Source organism: Mauremys mutica, chromosome 12 (assembly GCF_020497125.1).
Source record: "Mauremys mutica isolate MM-2020 ecotype Southern chromosome 12, ASM2049712v1, whole genome shotgun sequence".
NCBI lineage: Eukaryota > Metazoa > Chordata > Testudines > Geoemydidae > Mauremys > Mauremys mutica.
The window spans coordinates 80,004,019-80,020,432 of NC_059083.1; the positions used below are offsets into that span (position 1 = coordinate 80,004,019).

Consider the following 16,414-nt stretch of genomic DNA (forward strand, 5'->3'; position numbering starts at 1 on the left):
AGAAAGAAGCTGCACGGTCTAGATGGAGACCCCTGCCCCCTCCTCCAGTTTCTCAGCCACTAGCCCAATCTCCCCAGTGCGGATTCTCCCTCCCCCCTGCTTGCCCTAGCCTGAGGGGAGGGGTCTGGCCCCACAGCTAGGAAAGGAGCCCAGGCTAAGGGGGGGGGGTCCTCAGCCCTCCCCAGCAAAGCTGTGTTCCCCTAGGGAATATGCTCGTTCCCAGCTCTCAGCCGCCTGGGCCTTAGCCAGTGTCGTAGGTGTGCGGTGCAGGGTCGGTGGCAGCCAGGGCTCCTGGGTTCTGCCTCTCGCTCTCTGTGGCCTTGGACAAGTCATTTCTCCTCCTTGTGCCTCACTTTCTCGCGCTGTAAAGGGGGATGATGCTGAGGTTGTGAGGCCGAATTCCTGCTCCAAGGCCAGGCCCCCTAGAAACCCAACGGCACTTTGGGGCGACTGAGCAGCCACCAGAGAGTGCTGCTGGGATCGCATGCGATGCAGCCAGCTCTGGGGTGAAACGAGGCGCACAGCAACCCAACCCAGCAGTCCGAGGGCAGGAAGTGAAGAGTCCTTTTCTGATGGAGGCTGCCAGGGAAGTTAGGTTAGTAGCATGTAATGTCCAGAGAGAGATTTGGACAGGATCCTTCCTTTTGGTAGATGTGCCCAGGGATCTTTGATCCCCTCAAGAGGCCAGGCCTCAATTTTCCATCACACCCAGACGCTGGGTGTATTTGCTGCTTGGGAAACCAACCCAGTGATTTTATGGGAAATAAAACTCTCTGCCCAGAAGCCAGGTCGCCTGCTGTCCCGCAATCGCCAGCCCTGCCCGCCTCCATCTGAGCTTGATGCCAGCTTCGCAAACGGCCACCGTTTGCTGCTGAAATAGACACCTTTAACGAACCTGCAAATGAATCCTCAGTCGCCCCCACAGGCCACACTGGTGCCAATCAAATCCCCACAGCGCCTCCTACTGTCCTGTCCAACTGGAGCTCTGTAGGGACAGCTGCTGCCTCCCTCTGTGGGAACATGTCTGATTCTGTTTATTTCAAAAGAGCCTGGTTTGATTTCTGAGTTTGAAACTGCCTGGTACATCTGGATTCTGGCTGGCCTGTGTTCTTCCAAGCTATTGATTAAATCCTGCTGATGAGTTATAGCATCTTTCCATTCTGTTTCTCCGCGTCGCACAGACGCTGGCTGGCGGGGCTCAAAGAAAGGGTGTTAAGTGGTGAATGGGATGCGCACAACGCTCACGGTTCCATCACACAATAAAAGTCTGTCACGGCGCTGAGCCAGAGAACTGGGAGTGAAACTTCAGAGGAGAGTCCTGTGAGAGAGATTGACGCTTGCCCCTCTCCCCACACACGCTCTCCCCCTACTCTCTCTCTCTCAAGGTGTGTCCTACACTGTTAACTTACTCCAGACTTACTCCTTTTTTTAGCCCTAAGTTGCGTCTACACTGGAAGCTGCTTCGTGACTTTTACACCTTTTTTTAGCCCAACCCTCTCTCCACCCCTGACAGTCCCCACACACAAACCTTCCCCAGAGGGTGTAACCTAGAACAGGGATTCTCAAACTTTTGTACTGGTGCCTCCTTTCACATAGAAAGCCTCTCAGTGCGACCCCTTCTTATAAATTAAAAACACTTTTTATATATTTAACACCATTCTAAATGCTGGAGGCAAAGCAGGGTTTGGGGTGGAGGCTGACAGCTCGCAACACTCCATGTAAGAACCTTGTGACCCCCTGAGGGGTCCCGACCCCCAGTTTGAGAACCCCTGACCTAGAAGGACCCCAGCTGGGCGAGCAAGCACAGGTTCAAAGCACGCAAAAGCACAGGTGTTTTCTCTTTAAAGGTGCGTCTACACTGCACACGCTGCCCCTTCCCCAGCACAGACATGGATAGCCGTGTAGATGGTGTGTCCCCTGCATGGCCAAGCGGTGCCTACCCCGTGGACACGGCTGGTTTTAGCAGCGTAGTGTCCCTCTGCCTCCCCGCGGCCGGAGCCGTCACAGGCAAGTAGCTCCCCACTGCAGTGTGGACCCGGCCTGCTGTGCACCCCCCCCCACGCCGCCACCAGCAGTGCGCAGTGCAGACGTGGCCTGGGGTGCAGTAAGAATGTAGACACAGCACGCAGGCACGTCCCACAAAGCCACGCTTCGTGCCCAGCGCCACGCACGCCCGCTTGCTGCGTAGACGCAGTTCACATGCCCAGCTCCCCTGTGGCAGAGCTGCAGGGTGTGCACACACACACACACCCCATACCTGCCGCCAGACACACACACACACACACACCCATACCTGCCGCCAGAGGGCGCCTGAGCAAAGCAGAGCCCAGCCCAGCTGCTTGTGTGCTACTGTGTCAACAGGAGCCTGCTGCGCTGCGGTTGTTGTGTACAGTTTGAAGATCTCCAGGGGACCCGGCGAGATCCTGCAGGCAGCGCAAGCAGCAGGGCAGGGCCCCTCCTGAGCGCAGCCCAGGCACAGCTCCCCGAAGGGAGCCGGGATGCTGCATCCCAGCCCTTCGGGCCTCTGTCGCCTCCAGGGGGGCAGTGAGGACAAAAGGCCCTGAGCCCGTGGATGGGAATTGTCCGCCCCCCCTTTGTTTCTGGGAGGATTAGCCTAAGGCTCAGGTTGTTAGGAAACAGCTGATGTAAGTGACAGGGCTGTGGAGGGGGAAGTGGCGGGCGCGGGGTCCTGAGAGCCATGCCCGTGCCAGCCGCTGGCCCGCCCCTCTGACCCCTCTGTGCACCTGCCAGGATCATGAAGGAGGGGAAGGAGTCCAGAGACCAGCAACTCACGGTAAGTTCTTTTCTGTCACTTGATTAGGGCTCAGGGCGGGGGGGAGGGCGGGCAGGGACTGGCTGCCAACGGTGCCCAGTGCTGCCCGGTGGCACACCAAGGGAACCCGGGGAGAGTGGGGAATTCCCCTCCGCACGGCCTACCTAGGACCTGCTGGTGAGTGATGCTCGCGTCCTGTCTGGCAGGGTGAAAACAAAGGGCTGGGGGGCTGGTCAGAACGGGAGCGAAAGCTGGAGTTTGGATGTTGGCCTCAGCGCCTGGGGGGCCGGGGGTGGGAAGGTGGGCGCTAGTCATCCCTTGCCCCCTGCTCAGTCCGGAAATGCCCCGGCTCCACTGGGTCAAGTCGCCGTAAGAGTCTCTAGCTGCATTTGTATGTGATGACTGGGCTGCAGCCGGCCCTCTGTCCCCACGCTCGTGCCTAGCTGGGCAGGTTCTCTGGGAACCTGCAGTAATAGAGCCGCTGTTGGTTGAAACGTTACCGCTGTTGTACACAGTGACAACCTGTATGTGAGCTGGGGAAAGGGTGTGTGCATACCTGGGTAACGTACAGGTGTATGGAGCAGTACGTCGACTGACGCGCACGTGTGTGTGTGTGTAAAACCCCCAGGAGCTCTTACACCCCGGGAATAAAGCCGCACAGTGTGGTCAGGGACGCTCAGTGCTACAGACCTCCACTGTGTAAGCGTGGTGGTGGTGTGCACATCTATGCAAAATAATGTGTGTGTGTGTGTGTGGTGTGTACTATACACATATATATTCATTTGTGAGTGTATTAAAGTACTTGCTATAGCCTCCGTCCTAGGACTGGATTTAGCAGCCTTTGTCCTCCTACACTTTGCTGTCATGAATTGCAGCAGCATCACACACACCCAAACCAAAGGATGATGCCGGTATTTTTAAAGGAACTGTTTACTGGAGAGCAGTAAAACTGTCTTCTAAAAAATCCCAGCGCCTCTCCCGATTTCCTGTTTTTCAGAACAGAAGGCAAAAGATACTGCAGAGCAAAGACTGTAAGAGGAACAATAAGAGCCCAATCCTGGATGATACCGAGTGTCCTCAACTTCCTTTGGGGGCTCTTGTGGGATCTGAGGCCAAGCAGTGCACGTTGTAAAGTGTGCATTGGATGCTGTATCGTGTGTGTGTGTGTGTGCACGTGCACACGAGCAGCAAATGCTGGGTGTGCAGTGTGTAGGTGTGCATGCCCCGGAGTGTAATCTCCCATAGTGCATAATGATATGGCTGGACTTTTAGCTCAGTGCTCTTATGACCAGCCCCTCTCCGCCCTCGCAGCCCCATCTTGGTTTGTATGTTGTGGGGAGAGGCAGCGTCCGTTGTACGGTTGCGTTGGAGTGTCTCTGAGTAAGCGTGTCAGTGTCAATAACCCATGGGTCTGTTTGCACTGCGGGGTTGTGGTGCTGCCCCCATAGCAGGGCTCAGGTGATGCTCCCCATACAATTCCCACATGTGCCGATGTGCATTAGTGGCTGGAAAGATGCTATTTATTGATCTGTTCATACAAGAGAGTCTGGTCAGCGCCGCGGCCCACCGATCGTGCTCACACACGGATGCTTCATTAACATAGACAATGTCTAAGTGCCCAGCTCAGCTTGGCCTTCGTTAGGAAGCCATGCCTGGTGTGGGGGTAACACACCGGTTTGGGGGTGCAGTATTTGCTACAAATGAGTCCAAAGACCTCGGCTTTTGGCTCTAGCTACTCACCAATCTTCCCCTGCGGGTTGGGTTCTGCCAGTTTTACAGCAGGGAGCCTCTCAGGTGGTTTGGGATAAGAGATAAGTAGACATTAGTGGTGGAGACTAACTCCGCCAAAGTGCAGAGGAGTCTGTGAAATTGGAGTGCTCGTGCAAGAGAGTTGAAGGTAAGTTGGAAGCAGAGCATTCTGGGAAGGTACAAGTTAGCATGGCCGGGCCCCAGGGTTGGGTTCCTGGGTTGTGAGTTGTTCACGCGAGGTTTCTAATGAGAGTTGTTGAGAATCGTGAATGTTTTATTGAAATGCTTCGGTGCTGGCAGTATGGGAAGGACGCTGGGGCAGATGTTCACGTAAATAAAGTGCAGTGGTGGAGACAGAATGAAGGTAAAGGGCAGATTCATATTAATCGTAGTATCATGGAGTAGAGACAAGGAGCAGTTTTGCTAAATTGCAAGTGAGGCCAATTAACATGCAAAGGATCCGGTGAGGCTCTGGGATTATAAAACTGTACTTCATGCTGTGACCCTATTTCATTGCTGAGTGGATGTATAACTAGCATTGTGTGTGTGGAAATCGCATGCCTGTTTGCTTCATGGATCATTTCTTTAAATAAAGTTTGGTTGGCTCATTCCTAGTGGTTCTCTATGACCTAAATGTTCTGTGACCGCCCTAGGGGCTCAAACTTGAAAGCTAAGTTGGGTTTTATTGCATCTTTATCTTTAACAACTTAATATTCATTGGGACCCTTTCAACATGAAGGATACAAAAGATTACAAATCCGGGTGTGTTGCCACTGGGTGATGAAGATCTTGGCGCTGTGTCCTGGCATAGACAGCACCTGGCACATTGCGGGCACTTCCAGGGCTCAGACACCCACTAGTACTTGAATTGACCCCTCCCAAATATAGGGCTGCTCCCCTCCTCGGTGCCCACCCTCACCCCCATTAGCACCAGGGATGAGTGGGGGCCCAGAAGTGAGCCCTACATCTCAAGCCACTTGGCTTTGGACTTTCTGGGTGGGCCTCGGCCTCTTCCCAAGCTCCTGGTCCCTTTGTAGGGAACGTGACCATTCTAGAGACTCTCCCCCAGACAGGCTGGGGACCCGCTCAGCTGTGAAACACACACGGGGTGAATGAGGCAAGGGAGGGAACCGATGCCACAGTGTCTGGGGAGCTGGTCGGGACACGGCTGCCCTGTCTGGTTTCCACGGCTGCACCAGGAATCACTAGCCGTCAGCACCTGAGCTCTCACAGACCAAACCTTTCTGCAAAACCCAAGCGTGCTGAATACACCTCGGGCTGATGGATCAAACAGCTAGCGGAGAGCTTCGCTAACTGATGGATTTGATAAGCTTTTTGCAGCCCAGACCTTCCAGTGGCTGGCCAGGCAGTGAAGAGCTCAGGGCTAGAGGGAGGGGAAAGCCCCTCTGTGGACAGACTGGCTGAAGCTGTCCCTTTAAACTCGGCGACAGGGCTGGTGTGTGCAGCCGGAGCCGCTGATCTGCTCCCAGCGGTGTTTTCTTTCTTCCAGGAAAAAGCTGTAATTGCTGCGTGCGTGGCCATCGGGGAGGGCGCGCCAGGGCCTCTGCGCTGCCTCGCTAGAGAGGCGATGCCTCAGGTGAGGCGTGGGGTGGGGAATGGACATCGGCAGCAAAGTCGCTGCGCCAGGTGGGCGGCTCGCCCTCAGCCGGCTTCCTAAGTGCTAGGAACTTTCGGAGACTCTCCGTGCCAGGCGGCACCATGGCTCACGTGCAGGTGCCGATTCCCCGTCTCTTCTGCCTTCCCTCCACTGGCTCCGTTCGCCGCCCGCGTGTCTCACCCTCTCTTCGCTCTCTTCCAGGTGGCCCTTCGGATCCGGCCGATCAGCATGGTGGAGCTGGAGGAAGGAGCTACTCTCATAGCTCATAAAGTGGATGAACAGGTAGGGCAGGAGCATTCAGGGTGGGTGGCTGGGTGAGCAGGGGGCATCGGGGACATCGCCCTCGCAGATCCAAGTTCAAATCCCTCCTCAGGTCAGAGTAAGCGGCTGTGATTTTGGTGCATTTCGTCAAAGACCCCGGTGTCCAGTCTAAAAAGAAATGAACCTAAAAGTCGGTGTGGCTGGGGGGCTGCAGGTCAGGATTGAGGGGCATTGGCAGAGCTGGGCTAGCAAAGAGAGGCCTGCAAGCTAAGAATGAGGGGCATTGGCAGAGCAGCGTCCGGAGGAAGCTCGCGCTGCCCTTTCCCGCATTAGGTGTGACTGGAAGATACTTGGCAGCGTCTCTCTTGAAATCCTCTTGCTAAGTGTTGTGATGGGAGACGGGGATACAACAAGCAAAATCTTCCAGGAGCGTTTTCTCTCGATGCCTTTTAAAAAGCAGAGAGCGAGGTGTTTTCATGCCATTACACTTGCTTTCCTTTGTTGCTGGTTTTGCATTGAATCACCTGCTTCCCAAGGTGCTAGGGAAGCCCAGGTAGAATTGCACCCGCTGGGCCCATGTGCCCACAAAGAGCGCTCCTGCTGGGCATCTGAATACAGCTGGGCTGCCCAGCACTCCAGCAGCAGGGGCCACTGGCTTTAATTAGGGGTCACTCTGGCTTTCCTTTAAAATCCAAAGCAGCCAGTAAAACCCCCTCCTTTGGAACTGCCCAAGGAGAAGAGTTTTTAAATGCACCCTGGGGACCCTCCCCCTGGACATGGCAAATTGCCTTGGAGCGCTACAGTTCCTGCACCCGGTTGTCAGCTGCAGCCTGTCTCAATTCCTGCCCGTGCTCTCTGCAGCTCGCCGATATGGCAGCATGGATGAGGCACTGGGCTGGGATTCTGGAGATGGGGGCCCGATTCCCCATCTGTGAAAGTGAGGCCGTTATCTTTCCTTGGGCGCACCGTTGTCTGGTTAGTGTGTGAGCTCTTCGGGGCCTGGCAGGTCTCTCACAGTGTGTTTGTGCCACGCCCGAAGGTTGTTGGGGGCGGGGGGGGGCGTGTTTCACACCGTGTGGGAATGCAGGATGCAAACGATAAAGGAAAATGTCCCGTGATGGGCTCAGTGAGGATTCTTTCAGTCCTGGCCCATCACTCGCCCTGATCAGTCACAATTCAGATCAGCCGCCAACCCCCAGAAGCTACCGGGCGCTGGCATAGCCAAAATTAAACGCTGAAAGGGGGGAAAACCAGAACCCAGTCCCAGAATCAATCCCTGCCTTCAGTGGGTGAGGGGGGTGGCGGGGAGCCAGATGAGCAAAGGTTAACCGCTGCGTCTTCCTTTCCCCCTCCTCAAGCCTTGCGTGACCTTAGGAGCTAGCTCTGGGTAGCTCTAGGGGACCAGGTATTCTCTGGTTTGTTGTTGGAGGGTTGCCCCTGCTGGTCTGTGGCGCGTGAGCCCCAGGCCTGCCCACGCTGGTTTGTTAATGGAGGGTTGCTCATGGCACTGAAGCAGCTCCTTAGTGTAAGAAACCCTGGATCTGGCCCTTGGCTGAGGGTCTGGGCCTAGCGACCTTTCCATGTCCCCTGGCGCTGTCTGACCCTGGCTGCCTTCGCCTTCCCCTCGCCCCGTTCCGTTATCGATCCAGCTCTGTTAACAGCTGCTAAGCACTGGCGCCGGGTTACCACTCGCCAGCCCCAGTGCGGCCTCACATCAGGAGGAAATTAAGCTGCGTTTATTAGCAGGATATTTTTACTCCCCTCGAGCAATTACGAGAAGAGCAGGCGGCCGTGAGCTCGGGGCTGTCTCTGCCATCTGTGTTTACCTGGGCTGAGCGCGGCATTAGGGGACTCTCCAGGCAGACGGTAACTGGCTGGGCTGGAAGCAGAGCTGCTGCTTGGCGGCTGGGCCCAGGGCTCACCAGGTGGGCAGCTGGACAGCGCAGGGCCCTCCGAGGTGCCGGCGGATTGCGGGGGAGGGAGGGGCTGTCTGTTAGAGCCAGGAGGGGACAATGGACGTTCTGTTTCACAAAGGATTTGGGGATTTCGGCATCTGCCTTCGCTCTGTATCGGAGCAAAACCCCAGAAATCCCCAAAGTATCTGAAGGGAAATTCCTCTGGGGGCAATTGAAACGTTTGGGTTTGTCAAAATAGCGGCGTTTTGTTTGGCTTTTGGCTTTGTTTCGAAAGCGCACCCTTGGATTCCCTTTGGTAACCCGTTGCTGAAGGAAAAGGCCTTTTCAGCGTGAAATGCTTTGTTCCAAAAAGACTGCAGTGGGACATTTCCCGGGGTGTTGGCAGAGCTAAGCAGGGAGAGCCCAGGCCTGGGATAGGAGGGGGCTGCAGCGGGTCTGGGATCGAGGTGCCAGCACAACCAAGTTCACTAGCGAGGAGGAAAACGTGCCCCCCACTGACCTCCAAGGAGTGCCCGCCCGCCCCTGCTTCGCTGGGATGCCAAATCCACAGCCTCCCCTTCTGGGCCTCTTTGGCTGATTTTCTTCCCCTGGTAAAAGCAAGAACAAAGTCCAGGCCAAGGGAAGCCGCCATCCTATGCCCGTGGCTCTGCCTGCACCATGTGGGGGATCAGGGTGGGGGGTGTTGGCCACTCCCGTGGGGGGGGGAGGGGCTGGGAGGTCAGATGCAAGCCGCTTCTCTGGGTTGCCTTGGCTAGCATGTGCACCCTCCCCCGGGCGCACAGGGGCCGGTGTGGGCCCCGCTCCGGCCAGGGGACAATGCTATCTCAGACATGCACTGGCATGGTTTATCGGAGCACCTAGTCGCCGTGGCAACGACTATGCACAGGCCGGGGGGGGGGGTGTCAACTCTGGCTCCAAGCAATGGAACTTCTGGAGACAAACCCAGCTGCCACGTCAGGATCTGGGAGGGGCAGGGGGGAGACAGGGATGCCAGGGCCTGGGGGCCTGGACAGGATCTCTCCTGATCCCAGCACCTGGGCACGGGGGCTATGGAGGCTTCATTGTAGCCTGTCTGACCTTGCCTCTGCCGTCTCCATGGTGTCAGGAATCTGTCCTGCCCAGCTCGGCCCTTGCTAGTTCCTGCTTGAGCCCATTCTGTTGGGGAGCCAGCGTGCGGGGCCCTGTCGCTGCCCTGTGCTGGAGGGCAGTGGGCGGGTAGCAGGACTTCTTTCTGATCTTTGTAATTGTAATGCAAACGTGGATTTTATCTAACAAAAACCAGTGCCCGCAGCCCTGGGAGACCCTACAATAACAAACCAGTGTGTGTAGCTCTGCCCTTATGGGAGACCCTACAATAACAAACCAGTGTGTGTAGCTCTGCCCTTATGGGAGACCCTACAGAGCGGGACACTACAGAAGCCCTAGAAGTACTTGCGATAGAAGGAATGCCGGGGGCTGTGGGGGGGAGTGATGTTAACCCCGTCTGGTGACCTGGCACCCCAGTAAGTGGCTCTGGGGCGAGGGGATGCCCACAGCCCGGGGCGGAGGCACTCTGTTTCTCACCTAGGACCATGCTGGCCAGGCTGGAAGTAGGGCAGGTGGGGTGGAGTGACGCCACCCTGCCCCCCCCCCCCCCGGGTAAGGTTACACACACAGACACCAGCCTGCCAGCCCGGGAAAGGTCAAAATCTGCATTGAAATGGGAGACGGGGAGAAGGCGGGGGGAGGGGCAGTGCTGCGCTGGCTGTGTGCCCCCCCCAATCCTCATTGAGGGGAAGGGCTGGAGGAAGTGTCCGTGGAGGGGCCGAGCACTGGTGGGGAGGGAGCAGCTATGGGCCAGGAGGTCTGGTGGATCCAGCTCTTCCCTCCCTGGTGTGGCATGGCCAAGGGGGAGAGTCGGGGAGAGCACCCCCGGCCAGGGTGAACAGCTCCCCACCCCGACTCCCTGGTGGGGGCGGCGAGAGTGCCCCCTGCCGTGTTGCTGCCAGAGGGTGCGGGGAGCCCCCGTGGGGCAGCGCTCCCTGCTTGTCCCCCCGGTGGAGGGCACCTTGCTGGCACTGCCAGGGCGGCTGCCCCACCCTCGGCCTGCGCGGCACAGAGCCGCTTTTGTGTGTTGCTGGCCCACAGAGGGCTGCGATCAAAGGCCTGGATCGGCGCAGGGGAGGACAGTTGGATTCTCTTGGCACCCCGCACAAAGCGCTCGTTAAGGGCCGGCTCTGGCCCCGGGAACAATGCCCCGATTCAGGAGGCACAACGGGAGAGCAGCCTCCCCCTGCAGCCCGTCCTTCCTGTGCCACTGTTCCGGCAGTACTGGCTCACCCAGGCCTGGCAGCCAACACAGAGCGAACGTCCTCACCGCACGCTCTGTCCTGTCCCTCAGCCTCCTGCATTTCCCACCGCTGTCCCCACAGGAGTCAGTCTGGAGGGGACGGAGCCTCAGTGGGGCAGCTCCGTCGGCCTGCTGGAGACCCCGGCTGATACCAGCTGGGAATCTGGCCTGAAGCATTTTATCCTGGCTTGTACTGGTCACCCGCCCCCCCACCCCAGGCACATGCACTGTCTCCCCGCAGCTTGTGAGCTTGACGGTCCATCCCCCACACCTGAGAGGGGAACGTACTCGCAAGACCCCAGTATCTTCTGCTGCCATCTCTTGGTTGCCTTGGCAACAGTCTTAGCACGGCTACAGCAAGGCCTTTGTAAGAATGATCCGGGGCTTGTTAGTGCCTGGGACTCGCTGAATGTGCTGTATGTGTGCGCTTACTGTATGTGCAGAAGGTTGTTAACCTCTGGAACTTGCTGCAGCAGGATATCCTGGAAGCCGAGGGAGGCTCTAGTGGCTAGAGCACCAAACTGGGTTCTAATCCTATTTTGACCACCTGCCTGCTGGGTGACCTGGGCACGACACTGCATCTCTTTGTGCCTCAGATTCCATCCGTAAAATGGCCTGAAATATCGGCCTCCTTTGTAAGGTGCGTTGAGATCAACTGCTGGCAAGCGCCAGAGAAGAGCTGGAGGTTGTGCATTTCTGTGACTAGCCCTGGCATATGCCAGGATGCTGGTGAGGATGCTAGTGACAGCTTGAGGGCACCATCAGATCAGCAGCTGGGGTTCCAGGGCTGTCCCCATCCCCTGTGCAGCACTGCAGAGCTGGGGGTGTGTTGTGGGGGCTTATGGCTTCCTCTGAAACATCCTGCCCCAATGCTGGGGAGATCTGCCCTCTGCCTGGGATGGCCACGGGGTGGGATGCCAGGCTGGTGGTCCGTTGGCCATGTGCCTGCCTGTCCAGGTTGGTGGCTGCTGATCAGATTACACTGAGCCCCGGCCAAGAGGCTCTGAGACGGTTTTGTTCTCTCCTTGCTCTGAAACCCAACCTGAGCCTCGTTCCCACCCGTTCAAAGAGGAACCTGATGCCAGGCGGCAGCACATGGAGCCAGGGGGCTGTTTGGGCTGAACACAGCAGCGCTCGGAGGTGCGGCTGCATTTCCAGTGGAACCGCCCCGGGAGCTGGACCTGGGGCGATAGCCACTGGGTTCGCCTGGCCCTTGGCCTCCAGCTTTTCCCAGCTGCCACTGGGGTGGTGCGTGCAAGTGGAGTGGATTCCTGGACCTAGAGCCATCGGGGATCCTACTCCAGGGGATCCCTGGATCCCCCCATCCCCCTGCATTTCAGTGCTCTGGGCAATCTGCCTCGCTGGGCTCCCCACAACAGACCCAGGCACAGCCGGGCCCCCTAAGCCACCCCCTCCAGAGCCAGCTTCCGCCTTCCCAGCCTGGCTGAAGAACGGCTTATCTCCTCCCGCGGGGCCTCAGCAAACAGCCAGGTGCCTTGTGAATGGGGAGGGATGTCCCAGCAGCAAGTATGGGCCTGTCCTCTCCGCAGCAGCCCTGGGCCGTGCCCGGGAGCAGGAGCCAGCGGCAGCAGTGCTCACAGGAGGACAAAGGAGGATCAGTGTTTCCCTGGTGGGGGCCTGGGGCTGGGTAATGCACAGAGCCCGCAGCCCCTGGCATTCGCCTCGGGGAGCAGCTGCCCAGGTCTCTCTGGATTGTGTGTGGCTCGTGCTGGACCAGGGAGCCCAGCTCTGCCCCTTACTGTCGCCCCTCTCCAGCCCAGCTCTGCTGGGGACCCGCAGTCCCCGCCCTTGTTCTCCTCTGCATGCTGCCATCTGGAAAGCGGAGCTGCTGCTCCGGGGCCCTGACTCGGTTCCACCACCCAGCTGTAGCGGTGTCTCCCCAGCGGACACCTGAGACCCAGCTAGTCTTTAAATAAAGGCCACTCCGGCAAACCTAATCTCCTAGCTCCCCTGGGAGAGCAGCAGTGACATTAGCCTGCGGGCCCAGTTCCCGGCTGACCCCCAGCTTTCAAAAGGGCCATTCGGGAGCTGGGAGGTCACTGGCTAGTGTTCCCTGGGGAGCGCGGAGACCATCTGCTTCTGGATCTACCTGCTCCATTTGTCCCTGCTGGGGGAGAGGCCAAAGCAGAGGTCGGTCCCTGCTAGACAATCTGTGCCCCGTACCAGCCTGCAGAGATCTCCCCGGAGTGCAGCTGAGCTCTAGTTTAGTGCTGCTAATTGCCAGCTGAGCCCCCAGGGGCCAGCCCGTCTCACATCTCTGAATCAGGTCAGTTATTAAAAGGCTGCAAACCCTGAGCCCCCAGGGGAGGGTAGCAGCAAACAGAGACTGAGAGAGAGAAGGGCAGGAGCCATGCCAGGGTGAGGGCAAGACGGAGCCAGGAGCTGTACCAGGGCAGGGGGCACCATGGAGCTGGGAGTTGTGCTAAGATGGGGGGGTGATGGAGCTGTGAGCCAGGCCGGGGTGGGGGGTGTGATGGAGCCATGCCAGGGCAGGAGGCATGATGGAGCCGGGAGCCGTGCCAGGGCAGGAGGCATGATGGAGCCGGGAGCTGAACCAGGGCAGGGGGTGATGGAGCCATGCCAGGGCGGGGGGCATGACGAAGCCGGGAACCTAGCCAGCGCAGAGGGTGTGATGGAGCCGGCTGTCACATGGCTCTCCCCTGATGTCAGCAGTGAAGCTGGCTGGGGAATGTTCAGCAGAACAGATCCCCCTCGGAAAACACCTTTTTGACTAAACCAGGTTTTTTTTTTTCAAACTCGTGTCTGTTTTGACAAAAAATTCATTTTGGAAAATGTGGGGGGAGAAGCTTTGACCAAAGCAACACGTCCTGCTTTGCCAGGGCTGGAACCAGAGGTTTTATATATATAAACCAAACTTAACATTAAAACATGGCCAATATGGAAACACACCCTTTGGACTGACCCCAAACTGGGGCAGCACCACTTCCCAGACCACGCAGCTGCCAGCTGGCACCAAGTGTCTGCGCTCCCAGCTGGCCCTCGGGGCTCCGTCCCCTGGCATGCGGCCTCGGGGTGTCTCAGCCTGTTGGGGAGCCTCTTGGGTCAGGGACTTTCCAGGAGGTGCAATCCCGGAGTCACAGGGAGCTGCTTACCTGCCGGAGAGTGGAATGGCCCCCTGCTCCAGCCGGCCCCCCTGGGAGATGGTCTCTGCCCAGCCTGGTCAGTGGGGCAGGCCGGGGGGCTGTGCTCAGAGACCCAACGGAGGGTAATTTCGCTGCCATCCTGTTGTAGAAGGTGCATGACAGCCCAGCGCATTCCACAGCCCAGTGCCAGCCTCGCCATCCCTCGTCCCCCCGACTGCTGCACTGGGACACACGGCTTCCCAAGGAGAGTGGGGGTCGCAGCATGTGGGGCAGGCAGGCCTGATCCCAGGGATGCCCAGGAAAGGAGGCTGGCACGTGGCCATGCCCTGCTGACCCCTGGCACCCGGTGTCCCAGCAGGTGGTGGTGCTCATGGACCCCATGGAGGATCCTGAGGACATCCTGCGAGCCAACCGCTCCCGCGAGAAATCCTACGTCTTTGACATGGCCTTTGACTTCACGGCAACTCAGGTGAGGAGCTGGGCCCTGGGAATCCTGCTGGGCTCCAAACCCTTCGCATGGGCCACCCAGCCCCGAGTCTGCAGTATTGGGGGGGGCCCTCGGTGGGGGGCAGGGGGCCTTGCTATCCCAGCATCCTCTGCCCCCGCCCTGCCCCCTCCCCATCTGCGCGACACAGCGGCCATGGCAGCGGAGCTGGGCCAGGCCAGGCCCTGGGTCTGCTTTCAGCAGCTCCATTTCATGCTAATTTCCACACTACGCTGACACTGGAGAGGCTGCCCCCATCAAATGCCCCCTACTCCCTTCTGACAGCCAAGACAAGGGGGGCAGGGAGAGCGTGGGGGCGTACCGTGCATCCCCTCTCCTCCAATGCCCAGAGACCCACCCTTCAGCAGGTTTCTGAGCCCCTTGTTAGCCCCGGGCAGCGGGGAAGGGGATTGGAACTCATCTAGTAGACGGAATCAGAGCTGCCCAGCTGTGTGTCAGCAGCTCTATACTGCTCCCTGTTAGTGGTGATTCTCCTGCACCTTGGGTGGCAGGAGCCAAGGCATGGGGCACAGGAGGGTCTGAGCTCTGTCTCTGCGTGCTGGGTGCGTGCGGGTCTGTCCCAGCACGCCGGGGGTGGCTGCATGCGGGTGGGTGAGTAGAGCAGGGTCAGTAAAAGCGGCAGGATAGCTGTGGTGGGGCCTGGGACCCAGCGGGAGGCTGGATGGTACACGCGCACCCACATTTTCAGTTAGGGAGGGGTTGGTCCAAGGTAATTGCCTTGGTGTCGTGGAGGGGGGAGGTGACAGGACACGAGGGGGGCAGGGGGGCGAATCCTGACCTATCTGTCTGTGCCGCCTCCCCGCCCGGGGCTTGTCACCCTCCCCGCTCTCTGGCTGCAGGAGATGGTCTATCGCGCCACCACCAAGGGCCTGATCGAAGGCGTCATCTCCGGGTACAACGCCACCGTCTTCGCCTACGGCCCCACCGGTGAGGGCCGCGCGGTGCTGGGAACGCTCGCCCACAGGGGCCGAGGCAGGGAGCCAAACGGGCCAGTCGCCACCCGCTCCTCTGGCCAGGATGGCGGCGTTTCAGCCTCGCCACCGGGATGGCGGGAGGGCAGGGTGTGGGAGGGACCCGGGGCCTGCGGGCCCCAGCCCTGGCACTGCTAAGGAGTTGGCTCAGAGCCACAAAGGGGAAGGGGAAGCATGAAGCAGGTGTCCACAGGGGATGCCTGCGAGCGATGGGTGGCTGGGTCCCCTCCCCGCCCAGCACAGACCCATGGGGGATGCCCCGTCCCCTCCCCGCCCAGCACAGACCCATGGGATCCCCTGCCCCGCAGAGAGCCCAGACTGCCTTCCTGCCACCCCCCAGGCTGTGGGAAGACGTACACCATGCTGGGCACAGACCACGAGCCCGGCATCTACGCACGCACCCTCCACGACCTGTTCAGAGCCATTGAGGAGACCAGCGACGACATGGAGTACGAGGTGTCCATGTCCTACCTCGAGGTAAGGCCCGAGCGTGTAAGGACAGGCAGGTTGTGTGTTTGGTGCTCATACAGGGGGGGGGTGTGCGTGTGGTGCTCATACAGGTTGTGTCTGTAGTGTGTGTGTGTGTGTGTGTGGTGCTCATACAGGTTGTGTCTATAGTGTGTGTGTGTGTGTGTGTGTGTTGCTCATATAGGCTGTATTGTGTAGTGTGTGTGTGGACAGGCGGGTTGTATGTGTGTGGTGCTCACACACAGTGTCTGCATAGTGTGTGTGCACGCGTGCGTACAGACAGGCGGCCCCCGGGGTCACCCCGCCCTCCCTGCCCATCTCAGTCGCCCGGCTTTGTGGTCCAGCGAGCACCCGCTCTGTGCCCAGCGGGCAGATAATCGCCGTGGTAACGCGCGGGGACTCCGCCGCCAGCTCGCTGCCTGCACGGGCTAGTACAATATTGACACACGCAGCCAGGCTGCCGGGGAGGAACCACCCACAAAGACTCCCTGGGAGCCAGGCAACGGGGCTGGGGTGGCCGAGAGGATAAATATCTGGAAGCGGGGCCTGGGCAGGAACCGGGGGCGCGCCCAGCTCCCTCGTGCAGCCGGGACCCGGCCCAGTCCTGCCGCCGACCTGGTCCAGAGGGGCAGGGCTGAGGGCAGCCTCATGCCAGGGCTGCTCCGGGGCAGGGTGGGGAGCAGACGCTGGGCCTGAGGG

General features: G+C 59.0%; 1 protein-coding gene across 6 annotated transcripts in view; it reads left to right on the forward strand.

The window, feature by feature from the left end:
• Window positions 1–2,394: 2,394 nt before the first annotated feature.
• Window positions 2,395–16,414, forward strand: part of KIF19 (kinesin family member 19) — a 28,955-nt gene continuing 14,935 nt past the window's right edge. For 2 of the 6 annotated variants that reach the window (XM_044983192.1, XR_006572901.1), the window contains exons 1-5: window positions 2,395–2,794; window positions 6,342–6,422; window positions 14,127–14,240; window positions 15,116–15,203; window positions 15,588–15,724. In XM_044983192.1, the coding sequence (XP_044839127.1) occupies window positions 2,756–2,794; window positions 6,342–6,422; window positions 14,127–14,240; window positions 15,116–15,203; window positions 15,588–15,724 (459 nt within the window). In that variant the 5' untranslated portion in view covers window positions 2,395–2,755. Of the gene's footprint in view, window positions 2,795–6,226; window positions 6,257–6,341; window positions 6,423–10,546; window positions 11,287–14,126; window positions 14,241–15,115; window positions 15,204–15,587; window positions 15,725–16,414 lie in introns of those variants that run through there. The other 4 variants (XM_044983193.1, XM_044983194.1, XM_044983195.1 and 1 more) reach the window with 4 other exon arrangements.